This window comes from Thamnophis elegans, chromosome 13, assembly GCF_009769535.1.
Source record: "Thamnophis elegans isolate rThaEle1 chromosome 13, rThaEle1.pri, whole genome shotgun sequence".
Classification (NCBI taxonomy): Eukaryota; Metazoa; Chordata; class Lepidosauria; order Squamata; family Colubridae; genus Thamnophis; species Thamnophis elegans.
The window spans coordinates 19,444,553-19,463,925 of record NC_045553.1 but is presented as its reverse complement, the minus strand read 5'-3'; the positions used below and the strand labels follow the sequence as shown (position 1 = coordinate 19,463,925).

Genomic DNA, 19,373 nt, shown 5'->3' with positions numbered 1-19,373 from the left:
CTGAGGGGCCTGACTGGGAGGCTGAGTACAGCAGACAAGTTTCCCCTCCCAGCCTAAGGGACAGGGACAGAGGGGAGCTGGGCCTTCTGGTCTCCTCCCTCAGCACAGGCAGCTCTTTTGATGGGGTTGGGGGGGGGCACGGGGAGAGGAAAGTGGATGCAGGGAGGGCATCTTCCTCATTGGGGGCCCAGGGCAAACACAGCCCTTCAACCTCACCCTCACCCCCCCCCCCAAAATCTTTTGCCTCTGCTTGGGATCCCCAGTCCTCTCTGTGGATTTTTCTCTCTCAGCCATCCTTTTGAAATGGGTTTTGCTTGCTACACTTGAATCGCATTACACACACACACAGAGCACACTCTGCAGGAAGAGAAGTCTAGTAGTAGAAATAGTCACAATATTCTTGGCCGAAGTGTGAATTGGTCAGCCAAATGCTGAATTTCAAGTAAACTATTGCATTCCTCACCCTTAAGCATGCAAAACTTTCTAGCTAGCGATAATTTATCAGCAACAGGAAAGGGAAGTAAAGCCTGAATCAACTGCTGGCCTGAGTCCCTTGATAAGGCTTCCAGGTAGGCTTCCTGGAACTTCTCATCAAGGATGTGAGGCTCAAGCATGACAGAGTCAAAAGGGAAACCTCTAAAAGCAAAATGAAACCAGATCTGCCAGCACTACAGTATTAAAAGCAATAGTGACGGGGGAGGGGGTTTGCCTGCTGCTCACTTAGAAAGGTTGAAAAACGTTTGGATCCCAAAATAAATGAGTTTCTTTTTTATATATATAAATTTTTATTTTATACACACAAACACATCAACAGAAACAGACACATAACTTAAAACAACTTAGGAACAATAAGTTCCATCATATATCATACAGTAGTTCCGTATCGGTTTCTTTGCAGTTAGTGTTTTCCCTTCTATCTTGCATTCATAATCTCCTTATTCATTATCCATTTTTATGTACAATTCTATATTTATTTATACAGCTATTTATAACCAAATATTATTTACCTATATTGTGCTTTATATTTTTACTGTCATTTATTCTCTTACATACAATTATAGGTATACATTCACATAATTATTCTTTTTCTTTGCCATTCTTATACTATTGTTATTCCATTTAAAAGGTTATAAGGTATAGTTTGGATTGCTTTGTTTACCATCCCTAGCACCTGCTGTATCACCACCTTATTTTCTCTTTCTTTTCTCCCTCCCATCCTTCTCTACTTCCTTCCTCCTCTTCCTTCTTCCTTCCCTTACTTCTCCCCTACTCCTACCCTCTTTCTTCTCCTCCCTACCTTCTCTTTCTTTCTCTCTTCCTCCCTCCTCTCCTTCTTTCTCTCCCTTCTGCCCACCTCTCCTTATCTCTTTCTTCTCCCCTTACCTCCTCCACTCTTTCTGTTCCTTTCCTACTATCTCTCCTCTTTCTCTCCATTCCACCTTCCACTGCTTTCCCTTCCTTTGTCCCTCTCTTCTCTATTTCCTTCCTCCTCTCCTTTCCTTCCTTCTTCCCTCCCTTTCTTTTTGTATTGTTATAGGTGTCTTTTTCAAATCCCAGTTTATGTTTTCTTGGGGATGATATTTCCACAAACCCATATAGTTTCATATCATTTCCTTTTTTTCTCTTGTTCTACAGACTATATGCCAGCTATCGTCCTGAATTGATTTCACCAATCTTGACCCTCTTGTCTTACTTATAACTATTATTTTTTAGTGTTATTATATTCATTCATTGCTTTTTGTTTCTTTCCTCCATCCATCTATACCAGTGGTCCCCAACCTTTTTATCGCCGCGGACCAGTCAGCCTTTGATAATTTTACCGTGGCCCGCTGAGGGCGCGCAGGAGTGGGGGGGCGTTGTTCGCGCGCGCTGTAAAATGTAAAATTTTATTGAATATTAACTAGGTTGCTTCTTTTAAGCTATTTTAATGTTTTAAAAAGTAAAATCTGATTTGACAACATTCTCAAGAGTAGTACATGAAAATTTGGCATAAACCTGCGTTATTCTTAGGTGAACATTCTGAGTAAGTTCTAAATAGCCGAATTTCTCTATTTCCTTTTGAGCCTGTATCCGCAAGACTCCATGCAACACATTCAAGGAACTCATATCCCTCCATGAAGTATGGAGCATTCCCAGAGTTTACAGAATACGCATCTTGACACCATATTTGACTCTTCACAAGGAGTAGAATACACAGCTATAAAACGGGAAGAAGCAGACTCGGTCGGGGGGCGGCAACGGGCGCTTCACCAGGCGGGTCAAAGGAGCCGCAGTCGGCTTGGCATTCGGGGCTGGGCGGGAGGCCTGGCGCACCGAAGCCTTCGCCTCTCGGAAGTGTCAGCGAACCGCCTGGCGACACGGGAGGTCAGCCGCCTGCCCCCTCCCCTCCATGGGAAGCACGAGGCTCCGCATCGTTTCAGCCCGAGCGGCCGCCAGGCCAAGTGCGCGCCTTCGCTTCGGCGACAAAATGACAGCCCTGGAGAGTTACTGTGGTGCCAGGCTGGGCGAAGGGAGCCGCCGGCGGCGGGCGGGCGCCCTCCCCTCCCTCCCGCAGTGGAGCCTCCCTCGGCCTCTCGGAACGGCGAAGCTCCCCAAGTTCCCCCGAAACGGCCGCGCTGCGCCCCTCCCCCCGCAACCTTAGTTTCTCCTTGGGAGGAAAATGCAGCGCCGCCGCCCCCTCCTTCCCCCCCTCGTCATTCCACGGGGCAGGCGGGCCGGGCGAGTCCGCGGACAAAGTTTCGCCTCCCAGGCAGCCTCCGCCAGCAGCATCCCAAGTTCGGGCCGAGGCCGCCACCGCCGCCCCCTCCCTCCCGGGGCGAGCAGAGCAAGAGGGCGGGGGGGAGATCAGCTATCATGGCCCCCGGCCGCTGCGCGGCCCGGTGCCAGGTACTCCACGGCCCGGCACCGGTCCGCGGACCGGGGGTTGGGGACCACTGATCTATACCATTTATCCCATATCTGGTAGAATTCTGATTCTTCCTTTCCCTGTATTTCTTTCTTAATTTATCCATTTCGGCACAGTCCATAATCTTTCTTATTATTTCATCTTCATTTGGGGTTAGTTTGTTTTTCCACTTCTGGGCAAAAGCGATCCTTGCTGCTGTAAGTATATGTAGTATTAGATATTGTATTTCTTTTTTGTATTTCACCGACATAATTCCTAATAGAAAAACTTCAGGTTTCCAATGTACCAAAATAAATGATTTTAATGCATGCTTATAACATGCTTCCCCTGGTGATTCTGCCCCTCCTCTTCAGTGCAAACCATCCAATTCTGTGTGGTTTAGTGTCCTCTCCCTCCCCTGTTGTGGCTTCTGTTATTCCCAGCAACCACGCAAAGTAGGATTTCTGCTGCCGAGGGAAAGCGTGTCGGGGCAGGAGAGGTTCCAGCTGATGGAGCAACTCTCCTGGCCTGCTCCTAGGTCGCCTGATCCCACCTACCTTCAGGGAGGTCATGTCAGGATAGTGTCTTCCTCCCTCCCTTCCCGCACTCTTCTGCCCCACCATCTAATCTCCCTAGGAGGGAATTAACGGCGCAGCATCTCAGCTCCGCTTTAAACCGCTTTTCTTTCCCCTGCTCCTTCCATGGAGGCCACAGGAGCCCCCCCCCCCCCCCCCGGGTGCTTCAGGTCACGTCCCGTCTAGGGCACTGACTCAGCAGGGGGGGGGATGGTGGGAATCTTGCCTCCTGCCCGCTTCCTGCTTCTTCTTGGCTGCTGCCTCCCTTCCCACCCGCTCCACACCCAGGTTGAAATCAGGTTTATTGAAACAACGGCCAGCCAAAAGGTGCCCAGGTGCTTCTGCTGCCAGAGGAGGCGGCTGCAGGAGAGAGCCCAGCATAGGGCCAGGCGCTCCTGTCTCACCTGGCCTGGAGCTGGGAGCAGAATGGGCAGCAAAGGCATCCCTCCCCTGGGCCTGGCTCTGGGTTCAGGGAAAGCCAGATGGGCCTATCCAAGTACCGCAAAGTGTCCCCTGGCTGAGGGCCCCCCGCCCAGGCACCAAGTCTTCTGTGCAAGTTGGAAAAACTGTAAATCGGGTGGAGAAAACTCCCAGGAGTCCGTATTCCTGCACTTCATCCTTAACAGATTAGCATTCTCTTTTTTAAAGTCTAAAATGACACCCTGGGTTTCCTTCCAAAGGAGAGGAATGGGGGCCCAGGACAGGAGTGTTTCATAAATGAAGGTTGGGTCACTCTTCACACATCCCATATTAAAGGGGCTTGTTCTGTTTCAACTGAAAGGATTGGCTAGCTACAATGCACAAACTAATTCTGTGCCGAAATCCATTTGTCGGTTTCTCAAACATTTTCCTCCTCTGAGAAATGCATAATACATAAAGTGGGTGTACTTGGAGTGAGGCTGATATAGGGCCTGGGTGCATACACAAGAGACTTGCCCCCCTGCTGCCAGCGGGCAACCTGCAGACAGCCTGCGTAAACTGAAACTATGCCTACAGATCTCCATGCCCAGAGGCAGTCTACCTCTGAATGCCACATGCTGGGAACAAGGGCTGCACGGCTGCTGGGAACCTCCCCAGAACTGGCCAGAGTAGAAACCAGATGCCGAGAAAGACAGAGCCGGGCTCTGTTTGGGCAGGACAGTGTTTTACTCTCCTTAAGTCTTATTGAGGCTTAAGTATTAAGCCCTGACTTCTTTTAAGTCTTATTAACCTGGAGGAGCTCAGGTGGCCCAGAGGCTGGAGCGCCTGTCCTTTCTCAGGGATCCACGCTTAAAACCAGGGCTGCATGCAGAGAGCAGAGGGACAAACCCGTTTCCTCCCCATTGGCTCTCAGCAGAAGGAAAGGAAAAACCGAGGAGGAAAGAATCAGGAAGCAGCTCCAAGCAGGGGCACTCCTTGGCGGGTGGCCCAATGTTAGCGACAACCACAATCTTCCTTCGCGTTCTGACGATGACATGCTGCTCTTTCACTAAAACCACTCAAATGCAATCCATCACAGAACCTGCAGTAATAATAAAAAAATAGAAAATCAGCTTCCTTTTTTTAAAAAACAAAAGGCCCTGCCGTTCCTGGTTGTATTGTGCTGAGGATGCTTGAGTGAAGGGAGCCCGGCAGTGGCTGTCCAAGAGGAAGAGCTGCGGCTGAGGTATTGCGTCCAAAGTCCTTTTTCAGCAACTGGGCACAGCCTCTCCTTACCCGGACATTGGATTCAAGGCACACAATTCTATCTGCCTGTGCAACATGCTCAGCCTCGCCCAGCTGGTGACCTCAGCCAACCGCTGCCAGCTGCCCCATAAATGCTCCCGGAGCCGCCCTCCCAGGCTCAAGTCCTGCTGAGCTTTCAGGACTCCAGGGCAGCTCCAGATCACCTGCAGCTGTGGCCAAGAACTTGGAGAGGATGGAGGGCAGGGAAGAGGCCAAGGAGCAGATCATCTTTGATCAGGTAGGTTTTCATGTTTGGGGTTTTAAGAAGAGAAGCAATTGTTCCTCTTCCTCCTCTCCTCAGTCGGGCTTCAACTTCAAAATCTCACTTACAATGACTGTTTTTACCTGCTGTCAAGTTGGTCTTGACTCTTATCATCCACATAGAAAGGTTTTCTTTACGGGGAGGATCCCTAAATGATTCTCTTCTGGATCTTACGAGGGAGCCTCATCACCACAGAGCCTCCACTTGGCTGCTGCTGGTCCTCTTCTTCTCCTTCCCAGAGCCTTCTCTGGAGAGCTGGGTTTTCACATCAAGCAGGGCCATGTAACCAGGTGATTGGGGCCTGAGTGAAACCTCTGGCCCAATGGCTTTGGTTGGCTCTCTTGGCCCTTCACAGCCTTCTCAGAAGGGTCTTCTGAAATGGAGAGGGTCAATATTATTCCCCTTCCCCCTGCTTCTTCAAGGTCCAACTTTTGCTTTCATGAATGAGGCTCCATAGAGAATCCCAGTACTTGCCTGGTCTTGATCTCTGCAGGGAGGGAATCTCTTTCCCGAGCCCTTCATGGCAGCTGCTCTCCCAGGTGCTCCCAGGGTCTCTTCCTTGGCTGCTGCTCCCTTGGCTGCCAGGGGGGGGGGGTCTACCAGGTTCTCATTCATATAAATTGTGGAGAATATTTTGCCATGGTTTTGAATTTTTTAAAAAGTAATAAATAGTTGATATGTTTATGCTTTCATTTTCATGCTTACCTTTCCTTCCTGATGGTCTTTATTCAAAAAAATAAATAAATAGAAGAATAGTTAGCCATGAAGATTAGATTTAGATATTTTAAAAATCTCACCTTTATTATTTTTACAAATAATTCAAAGCAGCAGAGGTCTACTACTCCTTTCTCTTTCCATTTCCCCCACATCATCCTCATGGAGTGGGTTGGCGGAGAAAGTGTGATTGGCCCTAACTCACTGATAGAACTCACCGTCTCCTGGCTTCAAGCCCTTTAGATGGCTTAAGATTTCTTCATCGCTAGATGAAAGTGGTTCTCTCTCTCTCTCAATATTCAGAGAGTGTTCAGTTATGACAACTGGGAGCAAAATTTCTGTTGCTAAAAAGCAGGCACAATGGTGTGGCTTTTGCCTGTTTTTAAGCAAATCATTGGCGCTGTTAAGTGAATCACCAAGTCAAACCACTCAGGCTTCCTCCACTGGCTTTGCCGATTGGGAGCTGGCCTGGAAGGTCCCACCTGGCCATCTAATCGCCCTCGGACCCTGCAGCCTTAAAAGCATGCTGGTTGCCAAGCGTCCAAATTTTAATCATGCAACTGTGGGGATGCTGCAGTGGTTGTAAATGGGAGGACTGGTCTTCAAATGATTACTAAATGGTCATGTCAAGGACTCCTTGTATCTCAGTCAGATCAAGGCTATTGATCTTGCTAAGCAGTTCCGAACTCCTTGTGGCTGTCAGTGCTTGTAACTCTGAAAAGTTCAGGAGGAGCAACACATCCTGTTCAATTGGGGGCCATTTTTTACCTCAAACATTTTTGATGGCTCTTCAGTTTTTGGAAAATCTCTAAGAGAAATGCAGAGGTTGGCAAATGGCCTGTTTTCACTGCAGCGATGAAAAGAATACCCCCCCCCCTTGCAAGGCAGCTCCATTCATCGCCCTGCAGGGAGCCTAAAGGTCTGGAGGGGGCTGAAGACTGGCTGTGCAGGGAGCCCCTCCGTTGTCCCTGGAGGGCAGGGGAAGCCCAGATATTCAGGTTAGCCCGTCCAGAGAGGGTTTTGGGCAGCCTTGGAGCTCCTGGGAAGCTGTCAGCCTCAAGTCACTCCTCAGAGGGGCTTCAGTTTCCAGCTGAGGTTGTGGCCGTGGGGTTGGCTGGAGGGCCCCAGGGCAGGCTCAGCTTTCTTGCCCTGCACTGCACAATCTGGCACATCTGTTCGCTTGAAAAGTTTCCGCAGAAAAATTATGTAACAAAAATTCCAGTTTTGCGATATGCAGTGGCAATGGAAGAAATGTTGCAATCAGGCATACGCAGTGTGTGTGTGGAAAACAACCCAGTACTGATTACGACAGATGTGATATTAAATACTGTAGGGCCTCATCCACACCCTTTTCCCCAAAAAAACATTCTTGCAAAAGCCTGAGGACAACGTGTGGGGCAACATCGAACATGGGTTTTTGTGAGTTAACTGGAATCTGGATAGGTTAAATACATAAATGTTTTAAAGGGAACGTTTTGTTGGAGCTGGATAGGAGAGTTAATTGGACCAACTCATGCTGGACTACAATTCCCATCAGCTATGCAGGTTAGAAAGGTAGGCATTAATGATGGGAGATTTGTTAATTATCTGAAAGGCTTGTAATTCAAAATGATGAAAAAAATCACTTTTCCTGCAATATAATCTTATCTAATTCATTCATTCATTCATAATTAAATTTACGTCACCAATTCTTGCTCCTGGTTTTCAATGGCATAAAATTGTCCTCTACTCTGGGTGTGCATCTTGTTGTCAACCAGGTGGTAATAACAGACAGACATGCTGTCACCTTCCACATCTGTGATCTCCCATAATGCTCAGCCATATGAGTGTAAAGTATGGAAATTGTAACTCTGCCTTGGGAAATGAGTTAAATAGCATCTGGTTTGATTGAAATGGTGCAATCCTCTTTCCCCTTCTAGCACTTTCTTTTCCTTCAGCACATTTGTCTGTCTCACCACCTTCCTTCTCCTCCCCTCTGAAAAGGAAGTTTGCAATTCTCAGTCACTTACCAAATACTTTCTCTTCCTGTGAAGAAGTGATTGTGCAGCCCTTTCCGCCCTGTGGAGGAGGAGGATGTTGTTAAGCAAGCCCCAGGGCTGCTCTAAAGGAACAAGCGTTGAGCAAGGTCGGAAGGAGCAAGGGTTGTAGCGGGTGCCTGGGAGGTTCCCTGGGATTAGAAGTGCTGCTGCTGTTGCTGCCCCCTTCAGCCCCCTGGCTTCTCTACCTCCAGCCAAGGTTGGCATCCCCTTAGAGTGCAGGACACCCATCTAAATCCACGCTTATAATCCAATGAGGAGGGAGGGAGGATCCTGAGCACATGCTGCCATTTTGGATGGACACTGGGAGGAGAGTCAGTTTTTCATGCCCCTTTACTCAGCCCTCTTCCCTGCCCCTTTTCCCGGCCCTCGGCATCCTTCTATGGTGGCGACCAGAACTGGACCCAACATGAGATGCTGAAGAGTTATCACTCATGTGGTCTTAATTTGTGCACATTCAAGTCTGTCAAGATCCTTTTCAATCTTGAATGTGTTTTGGAAGACTTAATCTATTCCCCCATCAGGTCTTTTCTCAAATCTCAAAAGTCAGACAACTGCTGAGTTCTGGAGCATAAATCAGGCTTTAAGCTCTTGTTCACCCTGTGAGTCATGTGCAGAAGTTAAGTTATAGATGGGACTCCCAGCTTTTCTCTCCAAGGTCCCACCGACTCTGCCAAGCGGGAAGACCTGTGATTGCCAATCCAGGCCCTGCACGTAGGTTTTAGAGGCAGTTCTCTTTTGGCTGAGTTAGTTTTACAAATTATGAATACATACATTATTATAAAACTCGGTTTAGTTAGCATTAGATACAGGAACGTCTTTCCCAACGTGAACTGCGTGAACCAGCTTCAACTGCTCGGCGGTTTGGAACCGGTGCTGGAAGGAAACGAGCTCAGCTGCGCGCAGAGCTGCTCCGGCCCACGACGAAGGTTCGCTTTCGCTTTCAGCCAGAAGGAAGCCCTTTGGCTCCAGCGTGGAGCCTCGACCGGCTGGGATCGTGGGCGGGAGGCCGCCTCCATCAGCCAGGCACGCGGAGAAGGGGCGGCGGGGACAGATCAGAGAGGCCGGTTGGGAGACGCCGCGGACGCTGCCCGGGCTGCGCTTGCTTCCACGCAAGCAGGTTCGGAAGGTGCGGCTCTCCTCGCGGCGCCCGCCGGCCGAGCCTTCTCCGCTGGGCAGGAGCAGCCGCCTTCGCCAGCGCCCCGGAGTTGTGCTGCCCTGCAGGGATGCACCGAGCCTTGGCGGAGCAAGAGGGCGGGCAGGAGGCCCCGGCTCGGCTCCCTCCGCACGTGCCGTGAGACACGCGGCGAGGCGCCCTCGGGGTGGGGGGTTGAGCCTCGGCCCCCGGAACAGCCGCTCCCTCCACCCCCCCCGCACACACCCTCCACCCTGGGCCAATGGGCGGCGGCGGGCAGGGCGCGTCACGCGGAAGCCGGCCGGGATGCCTGATTAGCCGGCGTGGCTCGCGAGTCACTTTGTCCGGCCGGCGCCGTCCCAACTCCGCTCCGCTCCGACCGCTGCCTCGGGCTCCTCCGCGTCGGGCTGGGCGGTTCCGAGCCTCCGTCGGCGGCACCGGCACCATGATCGCCTCACACTTGCTGGCCTACCTCTTCACTGAGCTCCACCACGACCAGGCGCAGCGGGTGAGGCCGGGCAGCACGTGGGTTGGGCCGAGCGCGCTTCCTCTCTCCTCGCCAGCGCCGCCGGACCCCGCCTCGCCGGCACAGGCGCTCCCGGGGCTCTGGGGGGAAAGGTCTGGCGGGGGGGGGGCGCTTTCCCGCGACTGCGTCTGGGGCAGGGCGGGCAGCGACCCAAAGACAGGCGGCCTCCGTCCCGAGGACAGTGGCTGAAGAAGCGGCGCGGGTCAAGAGGCGTGAAAGGCGCCCGGCAGCCCCGCTTCTCTGGGACCTGGCTGGGGGGTTTCCGAGCGGCCGGGGCATCAGGCAAGCGTGGCGGCCTGGCGGGCAAACGGCGCGGGAAGCGACTGTTTCGCCCGTCGGGTTGCTCCCTCGCTCGCCTAAAGAAGCGGCGGGGAGAAACTTCCTAAGGAAAGGCAGGGGAGCCCTTTGCGCCTGGAGCCTCTCCCGGAGCCGGCGCTTCCCGGGCGCGCTCAGGCCGCTGGCCCCCCAGCCCTAGCGAGGACGGCCCCGGCCGGGCCTGAAGTGAGGCGGGCCGGACGCCGCTGGCATCTTTTCCCCTTGCCCGAAAGATGCCGAGCGGCAGCCGTGGCCCCGAAGGGTCCCCGGGATCACCCCGCGCTTCCCGGTGGCGGGGCCCGAAAGGCTCGCCTGGGAGGCGCCCGCTACCCGCCTTCAGTTCGCTCTCCTGCAAAGTGGTGTCCGCGAGTGCCGGCCGCGGCTGTCTCCAAAGAGGTTGCGGACTTCCCGCCTCCCCTGTAGAGGCCCCCAAGGCCCGGGAAGGGGCGGAGCCTGAAACGGGGAGGATGGGGAGGCCAGGCGGGGCGCTGGTCGAGGCATAAGGTGGGGAGGGGGCCTTCCCGCGGAGCCCTTCCCAGAAATGCCAAGATGCTGGGCCTCTTCCAAGGAAACTTCGGGAGCTCCTGTGCCCTCCCCCCACCCCCTAAGGGCTCGGCTTCATCTTCTCTAAGGTCCGAATGGGGGGAGAAGGTTATGGGTTGCATCAGGAAAACGTGGTTGTGGTGCCAACTTTTCCATTGTTGGATTTATTTGTGGTAAGGATGGCTTTATTCATAGGTTGTAAGCCATCCGGAGTTTTGTAAGAGAGCGAGGCCGTACAAATACTCTCAATAAAGGAAAGTAGAGCATTGTTGAGCAACTCGGTGCCGCACCCAGCCTTGTCCTCAACTGCAGCCACTCCTTCTGTGACAGCAGTGGTTTCCTAGAATCTCTTCTCATCTCTTCCTTCACTGAGATTTCCTCCTGATTGAGATGCATCCCCGGTGGCCTCCTTGGGGCGGCAGCATCTCCTGGCCCTGGTCCCCATTTCCTTGGAAGGAAGTCAGAGGGTTCCAGCAATGGGAAACCTTTTAAAAACCTCCCAATTCCTCCTCCCAAAAGCATCTCCTCCTTCCTTGATGTTAATGGGATTCAAAGGTTATCTGGGGACTCAGCAGCCCTGTTGGGGACTATGTGGAGAAAGGCAGGGAAGGGAAAGGAATCCTAAAGAAAAGTGGGCCCCTGTGTTTGCCATCTCCCCTCCCCCCCACTCAATTGCACTGGCATGGCAACGGGACGGGGGATGGGGCGGGGGAGGCAGAAGTGGCCCAGAGGGGCTGGACCCGCCCTCTTCCTACTGCAGCTCTAGGATTGGTGGACATTTTGCCCCAGCTAAGGAGGGAGGGCAGCAAAGCCAGAGGAATCAACCAGCCGTGCTACTTATTGTGCATTGTGTGTGGGTGATGGGGGTGGGGCAGTGGAGGGATTGGTGAAGATGTCATGGACTAGTTTTTCCAACCTGGGTCTGGTCCCTCTTTCGCACAGGCCTCCCTTGCTGATGAAGTGGCATCAAGAATGCCCACAAACCTCTCTCAGTAACCTCCAAAAGAAGTTATGCCAAGCTCCTTTGGCCAAGGGGAGGAGCCTCCGCCTTCCGCTGTGCCCTGGAGCCCCTTTCCCCCTGGGGGTCTGTGCAGTGCACACCTAGGTGCTGGTATGCTCCCCCCCCCCAATGGAGGAGGGAGGGCCATCTCCTTTTGCACAGGCAATGTCCTGCTTGATTTTGCTGCAGAGCGGCCAGACTCGGGGCAGGAAGGGCAGTGCACATTTCGTACAGCTGCCAGGCAGGCAGAACCTTTAACTGCTGCCCTCCAGGGTGTAGGAGGGGCTCTCCTTTGAAGGGCTGCGGGCAATCTTCCCTTGGAAAAAGGCATGACCCACAGGGCCATAAAATTTCACCCAAGGTCGAGTCACTTCAAACATGTAAACTGTGACTGCTAGAGTGTGTAATCTGTAGCAGAGCAGGAGAAAATATCCATCTACCAGTTATTCTTATAAATCAGGCTTCAGAAAATATTGTATTTGAGAAAAGAAAATCCTAATTTCCCTTGATGGATTGCTTCAGAATTTTAGCATCCTTTGCTCTGTTAGGTTGTGCAACTTTATTTGGGTTCAGTTTGGAACTCAGCCTTCAGGTTCTGATGCATCTCCTGCTGGTATTGCCACCACCTGCAGTTCAGGAGCAGTCTGGAGGGCCTCTACGGTTGCCTTGGGAGAAACACCCTTTCTTCCGTCCCCCAAAATCCAGAAGGTGGAGAGAAGGGAAAGAGTTTCATTCTGCTTCTCTTCCCCATTGGTTGATTTCCCCCAGTGCCCTTGAATTAGAATCCGGAACATTGGGCCTGGACTATCACTGTTAAGAACCGTAACAATGCAACGCACCCTGTTTTACCTTCAGTGTGTATTTCATCGTTACGGTTGTTGAGTTATAAATTAGACTTGCTATAACTGAGGCATCATTATAAGATATAATTTGTATGTTGGAGTTCTAGGAATAAGGAATTAACACTAAAATGAGACTAACGTATTTCTGCTCTCTAAAAATATGTCTGTTGAACACAACAAATAGATGCCATTTGGATGCAGAAATACCAGTACTGATGGTTTTGGTTTCCTGCATGGATTAACTTGAAGGGCTGACCTCAAGGCAATCTGCTGCTTTGGGAAGAGCCCAGAAATTAGTGCTGGTGTGCCCCCCCCCAACCAGGTCAACACACCTTCATAGCCAAAACAGCCTCCAAAACAACTTTGGCTGGGTCACCTTCTCCTCTTCTGCATCCAAATGGGCATCTATTTGTTGTTCTCTTGGTAGAGAAAGCAATTAGCTGCTATTGGCCTTTGTTATTGTTTACCATCTGAGTCTCTTGGTGTGATTGTGCTGATGGGTGCCAGCCCCCCCCCCCCCGGAGAATTGTTGTGCTGAAAAGGAAGGTGGGGGATCCTCTGGTCTGAAAGGCTGTCAGGCAAGGAGAGGGGCTTCCTTTCGAGCCCTCCAGCATATGCCCTTCTTGCCCACAGCTTGGACAGAAGCACCTTAAATTGGCAATCGCTTTCCACGTGTGTCTCCCATCCAGCGGCTGAGTAAAGCACAGGCAATGTGTAGAACGAGGGTTGAGATGAGTAAGGAAGAACCAGCCAAGCAGGAAGCTGACTCACTGGGGACTGAGCGAGAAATCTGTCAAGAAGGAAAGTTAATCTTTTGACCTCACAGGCAGAGGGAGCTCCTTTCCTTCGGGGAAATGGGAAGGCCTTCAGCTCTCAGCTGTTTCTTGCCTTGCCTTGCCTTAGCACATTGTGGTTCATGGTAGACCCTGACTGAATAAAGGACTGCCCTGCTGTGGGCTGGAGGACGGTTGACCTCTGGTTCTGGTGCTGAGCCTGGCTCTCCTGAGATCAGAGCAGCTCTGGGCATGAGAGAGGGAGGCGGAAGGAGATCAGCCCAGGAACAGATTCGCCCACCAAGGAGATTCCAGAAAGCATTCCTTGTCCAAACTCTTCTTGGTTGAGGGCTGTGGGCAGGCAGCCTGGTGTGAATGGGGTCAGAATTTTGAGAACATATTTATTTTCACGTAAGGTTACATAAGGTTGGGAAATCAAGTATGCAGGAGCTGCCGAAGACTGATCCGACACGGGCATGAGAGCAAGCCAGATTGTTTTCAACTTTGGTTTGTTGAACCAGTCCTTGTGAGCCTTGTTCACATGTCCCTCTGTCCAGAATCCACCCAGGGATTCCATGGCTTGGCAGGGTGTGTGGCTGGCTCTGCTACGCTTGGCCTTGGCACACGAAGGCCGCCTGGAAGCGGAGGGTTTGATCTGGAGCCTCTGGGGGGTGGGGTGGGGGGCTCTGGCCCTGGGCAGAGAGGGGAGGGTGTGTGGATGTCCAGGGGCTCCCCAAGCAAAGCTCCTTGGGCTGACGGAAGCTGCTGGGGCTGATGCTGCTCATTGACGTCTGGGCTCCCTGGAAGCAGGCAAGGAAGGGGGCGATTCCCAGGCTAACTTTCCTGATCAATGGGCCTTTGGAGGTCATGCCAGAGCGCCTGCCTGCGGCACAAATCCAGCTGGGTGATCTTGGACCAGTCTCTTCTCTTGGGCCCAGGAGGAAGAGGGAGGCCAGGACAGGCCACTCCTGAAACTGCTGCCAAGAGAACTGGGGATGTGGGGGTGGGCTGGGCTTGTCAGGCAGTTGCTGGGAGTCCAGACTGTCTCATTCAGTTCACTACCGTGTGTGGGAATGGAAAGTGTCCCCCACTCTCAAAAAACAGTCGGCCTGGGAATGTTTGAAAGAGCTCTGTAGTTCCAGGACAAGGACAGGCTACCGACTCTCCCTCCTGTGTCCAGTGCATGGCATGAGCCTGGCCAGCCGATGTGACTTAAAGCAGGCTGTGGGCTCACAGTGGCAGCCTCCTTACTCCCTTTGAAAAGAAATGTGTATTCAGACACACCCTCCCTCTTGTCCTGGTGGCCACCTGCTTGGGAAAGCAAATAAGCTTCAGTCTCTGTTTGTGCAACAGAAAAAATTCAGAAGCTCTTAGTGGCACTTCCTGTTCCACTACAGAGGTCGGAAGCAATTGACACAGGAGGAAGCCAAGGGGCTGCACTCTGGCTAGAAACAGGGAAGGCAAACTACAATTGTGCCTTGTAGCATAACACAAATCCATCAAGGCAACTGCTTTACTTGGGCAACTGACGATACACTGAATGGCCATCAGGCAACAGGGTTAAGTTAAACCATTCAATTTCAACTATAGTAGAACTGCCAGAAAAGCAGCCTGGAATTCTCTGAAACCCAGAAATGGGGGACATCACTTCATCCGATTTCTGTAAAAGGGGAAATCCATGTCCAGGAGTTTGAGAGAGGCAGGAGGCTAAATAAACAAAGCTACAAGGGAGGAATTTCTTGAAAACATCTCTTGGGAGTTAAGGAAGGTGTAGGAAGACCAGGTGGCTACAGATCCCCTACACAGGGAGGGTGAATGCAATGAAAGGCACGCCCAACATGCAACCAGGTGAAAGCACCACACTTCCCCTTCAAAAGAAACATCAAAATCAAGTGAAAGATAAGGGGGGGGGGATCAATGAGAATTTCTCTGTCTGGCACTGAATTAAATCGATTGCTGGCAAAATCAAAGTCCTAACCCCTCATATCCCCCTCCTCCCTTGGGGGTATTAAAAGATTTCCAGCTTCCTATTTTTAGCTGATTGTGAAAGCAAACGTCCCTGTCACTTTCTGCAATCTTCCCCCCTCCCTGTTAAATCACAAGGTTAGGCTCACCTAGGACCCTCCTGGCTGCTGGGAGATGGGTGGGAAAGATGTCACATTAATCAAAAATCCCTCTTGGGGGACAGGAATGGTGGTTACGAGCAACTGATGCACCTTCTAATTTGCTCCCTAATGCAATCTTTTAAGTATTGTTTTTCTAGCTGGGAAATAAAGGCATTGTGGCATTTCTGTGTTACAAACTTTTAGCCCTGGTTCCTCTTGCAGCCGGTTGTCATAAGATTCTGAAATGCAGAAGTGGCTCTGTTCAGCTCCAGCCACTGCATCGTCTTTGAAATCCTGATTGGGTAATGTGCATAAACTTTAGGGAACCTTTGTCAGGTGATGAATGAACTTAATTCTGGAACCTGCAGCAATTTCTGACCACAGAAGTGGTTTCCCCATCAGGAGATGAAGGATCTGCAATGGAGGAGAAGGGGGGTGGGGGAGAGTCATTAAGTCAAAGGTGCCTGGCTGGCCAGCTCCCTCCAGAAATCGGCCCTTCTTTTCAACTTCATTTTAATCGAGTAAAAGCAGAGTAATTAAATCAGCAGTTCCCAAATGATGATCTCTGGCAGGCCTTTAATGAGGCAACCTGGGCGGCGACACAGAAAATGAAAAGCCTCCCTTGTGCCTGCAGCTGTGGGATTCCTGCCCTGCTCTGCCTTTGGAGGACCTCCGTTGGGGGGTTGCTAGTCAGTATTTGCAAGCAGCCTTCCTGGACCAGCTGGATTCTGAACCTTCCCTCCAGCCAGCAGGACCAGCCGGGCAAAGCGGATCTGCTGCTGGTTGACCCCAGGTGCAGGATGTGACCCTGGGAGGTCAAGGTGGAGAGGGCGCTATCTTTCAATAATTCACTTTGGCCACAGCTTTGGGCATCTCAACACACCTTTATCTCAATTTCTTCTGGACTTTTTTTTTAAATGGCTAGTTTTATAATTTCCATGGATTTTGTTTTTAAGCCTTTCTAGTTCTGTATGAAATAGGCTGCAATCACTGTTCTGTGTTTCTTTTGGATGTTCCCAAGTGTGCCAAGGCATATCTTAAAATTCCACCATCCATTTTCCCATGTTGGTGCAGTGGGCAATTTGTTGGCCTGTTTAGGATTAAACTTCTCAGTTCAGCCTTTTCCTGCACACAGTGAGGACCAACTGAGATTCCCAGATGCTGATTGGCTGGGATGGCCCTACATATTGGCTCTTGTAGTTCCTGAAAGTGTTTTGAAAGTGGCCTGACCCATCTTTCTCCTGTTGCCAGGTGGACAAGTACCTTTATCACCTGCGGCTTTCGGATGACACCCTCCGTGACATCTCAGAACGGTTCCGGAAGGAAATGGAGAAGGGCCTGGGGGCAGACACCAACCCTACGGCCTCTGTGAAAATGCTGCCAACTTTTGTGAGGTCCATTCCTGATGGAACAGGTGAAGTCTCGGCTCCCCCACAGTAGGGGCCCTCTTGGTCCTAGAAGTTCAGTTCTTCCTTAGATCAAATGTTTAGAGCATCTTTAGAGAACATTTCTTAAACTTTTGGAACTTTCCTATACAAATGGGCCTCCAAAAACGGTGTTCTCTGAATTCTGGAGCTTATGCTGTAGTATGTTTCTTTTTCTTTTTTTACGTTTGAAATATTTTATTTTCTTTTCATAACACACACTCACATGTATACTATACATAGCCCATATCATATAGTATTAAATAATAATTACATCAGTTCCTCTTGTCAACAATGCCCCCCAAAATAGAAACCCATTATAGCTCTTCTGCTGTCCATACACCTCTTTCTTCTACCACCCTCCAACTTTCTATCTTCCTTCCATCATCCCCCTCTACTCTACTTCCCCTCCCCCTCTATCACTCCTCTCTCCACAATCCACTCCCCCCCATCCTTCTCATCTCCCCCCCCTCTCTCCCATCCCTCTCTGCCCATCTTCTTTCCCACTCCTCCTCTCCTTGGTGTATTTCCGCTACATGTCAATATGCTTAGCCTATCCTATTTTTAAAGAAAAAGTAATAATAGTAATAGTAGTAAGAATATAAAATAAAGAGAGAAAAACAAAAAAGAAACATACATGTGGTGTCAAATTACATTGAAATCTAACACATCTCATCTAACCTGATATATATCCCCCCCTCCCCCCCCACAACCTACCACCCCCCCCCCCCCCGGCTTCCCAGAACCCGTACACGGTATAGATTTTTAACAAACACAGTCTAAGATATATTGGGGGGAAAAAAGGAATGAGAAATTAATAACATCTTTACATTGAACTTAGCTCCTCCTTGCTAAACTAACTTTAAACAATTTAAATCATTCCTGATCTTAAGCATAGGCTATCTGGAATTTCTTAGTCCCATATTTATTTTGTATATAATCAATCTATTTTTTCCAGTCTCGTTTATATCTCTCATTTGAGTGGTCTTTAAGATATGCAGATATTTTAACCATCTCGGCTAAATTTGTGACTTTCAATGTCCATTCTTGGATTGTAGGCAAGTCTTCCTTCTTCCAGTATTGCGCCACCAACAAACTTGCTGCTGTTATTAAGTGCAAAATCAAGTTAATCTCTACCGCTGTACAGTCAGTAATTATACCTAACAAAAATAACTGAGGAGTAAACTTTATCCTTTTTTTAAGAATATTTTGTATAATCCACCATATTTTTATCCAAAATGCCTTAACCTTTTGACAAGTCCACCATATATGGAAATATGTAGCATCGAGAGAACCACATCTCCAACATTTGGGTTGTAAATTCGAATACATAGAAGCCAACTTTTTAGGATCTAAATGCCATCTATAGAACATCTTGTAAAAATTTTCTCTCAGGTTTTGGGCTTGTGTAAATTTCACATTTCTTACCCAGATTCTTTCCCATGTGTCCAACATTATTGGTTTTGAGCCCACTTTATCATACAATCTTTAACTAATTCTGTTTCGGAATCCATCTGTACTAATACATTATATATCCTCTTTATATGTATTAAACTTTGATCTCTTATTTGTTTAAATAGATTATCCTTAACTTGCATGAAACCAATTTTTTGATCTGTTTTCCACCTGGCCTGTAACTGCCCATACTGGAACCATGTTTGAATTACCTTTTCCTCTTTTAATACATCTAAGGGTTTTAGTTGTAATACCCCCCTTTCTAGGGTAAGAAGCTGTAGTATGTTTCTGAAGTAGTTTTCACCAACTTGACAGCCATTGTGGAGACTTGAGTCTTGTATGATTTATTATACCCTTATATGCCTAGGTGAGGTGTATTATTTTTTGTGCTGAGGGCCATGCTTGTCCACATGCCAGAAAGTATTTGTTGAGCAGTGATCATTAGCCTTGGTAGAAGCATCAAGAGTGATACTCTGGGCATCTCCCCTGGGCAAGATCCTGCTCCTTTGTTGCCAGTGTGCCCAGGGGCCCATAGCTCAACCAGTGTATTCTTCAACCTGGAAAAAGCTGAAGCTCCTGGACGTTCCTCTTCATGGTGGTGAGCTACAGGCCGAGATGGTTAGTTGCAGGTTTCCCTGAGGATTGGCAAGCAAATGTGTATCTCTAGAGAGCTCAGAGCTCCTTGGTTTTTTGAATCCTGCTTGCATACATGAATGAAATGGGCTCCATCTCTCTCTCCACCCCATCTTCCAACAGAGGAAGGGGACTTCTTAGCATTGGATCTTGGTGGAACAAATTTCCGGGTGCTAAGAGTCAAAGTGGCAGATAACGGCAGCAAGAAAGTTGAGATGGAAAATCAGATCTATGATATTCCGGAAGAACTGATGAGAGGCAGTGGGATGCAGGTGAGTACTGTAGTTTTTCTCTGACTCTCCGATTTTGGAATTCTCTACGTCCTAGTCCAGCTGATGTGCTACTGGGGCAGAGAACCTCTGGATTCTATGGGAAATGTAATGATATACTCTTTACTCTTTATGTTTTTCTGGTCCAAAAACAATTCTTGTTTCCTTTGAGTATCTG

The 19,373-nt window shown here is 49.9% G+C and overlaps 1 protein-coding gene across 3 annotated transcripts in view; it reads left to right on the top strand.

Moving 5' to 3' along the window:
* Window positions 1-3,675: 3,675 nt before the first annotated feature.
* HK2 (hexokinase 2) overlaps window positions 3,676-19,373 on the top strand; it is a 31,162-nt gene continuing 15,464 nt past the window's right edge. For 2 of the 3 annotated variants that reach the window (XM_032229808.1, XM_032229810.1), the window contains exons 1-3: window positions 9,574-9,818; window positions 16,666-16,828; window positions 19,050-19,198. In XM_032229808.1, coding sequence (XP_032085699.1) covers window positions 9,756-9,818; window positions 16,666-16,828; window positions 19,050-19,198 — 375 coding nt within the window. In that variant the 5' untranslated portion in view covers window positions 9,574-9,755. Of the gene's footprint in view, window positions 5,402-9,573; window positions 9,819-16,665; window positions 16,829-19,049; window positions 19,199-19,373 lie in introns of those variants that run through there. The other variant, XM_032229809.1, reaches the window with a different exon arrangement.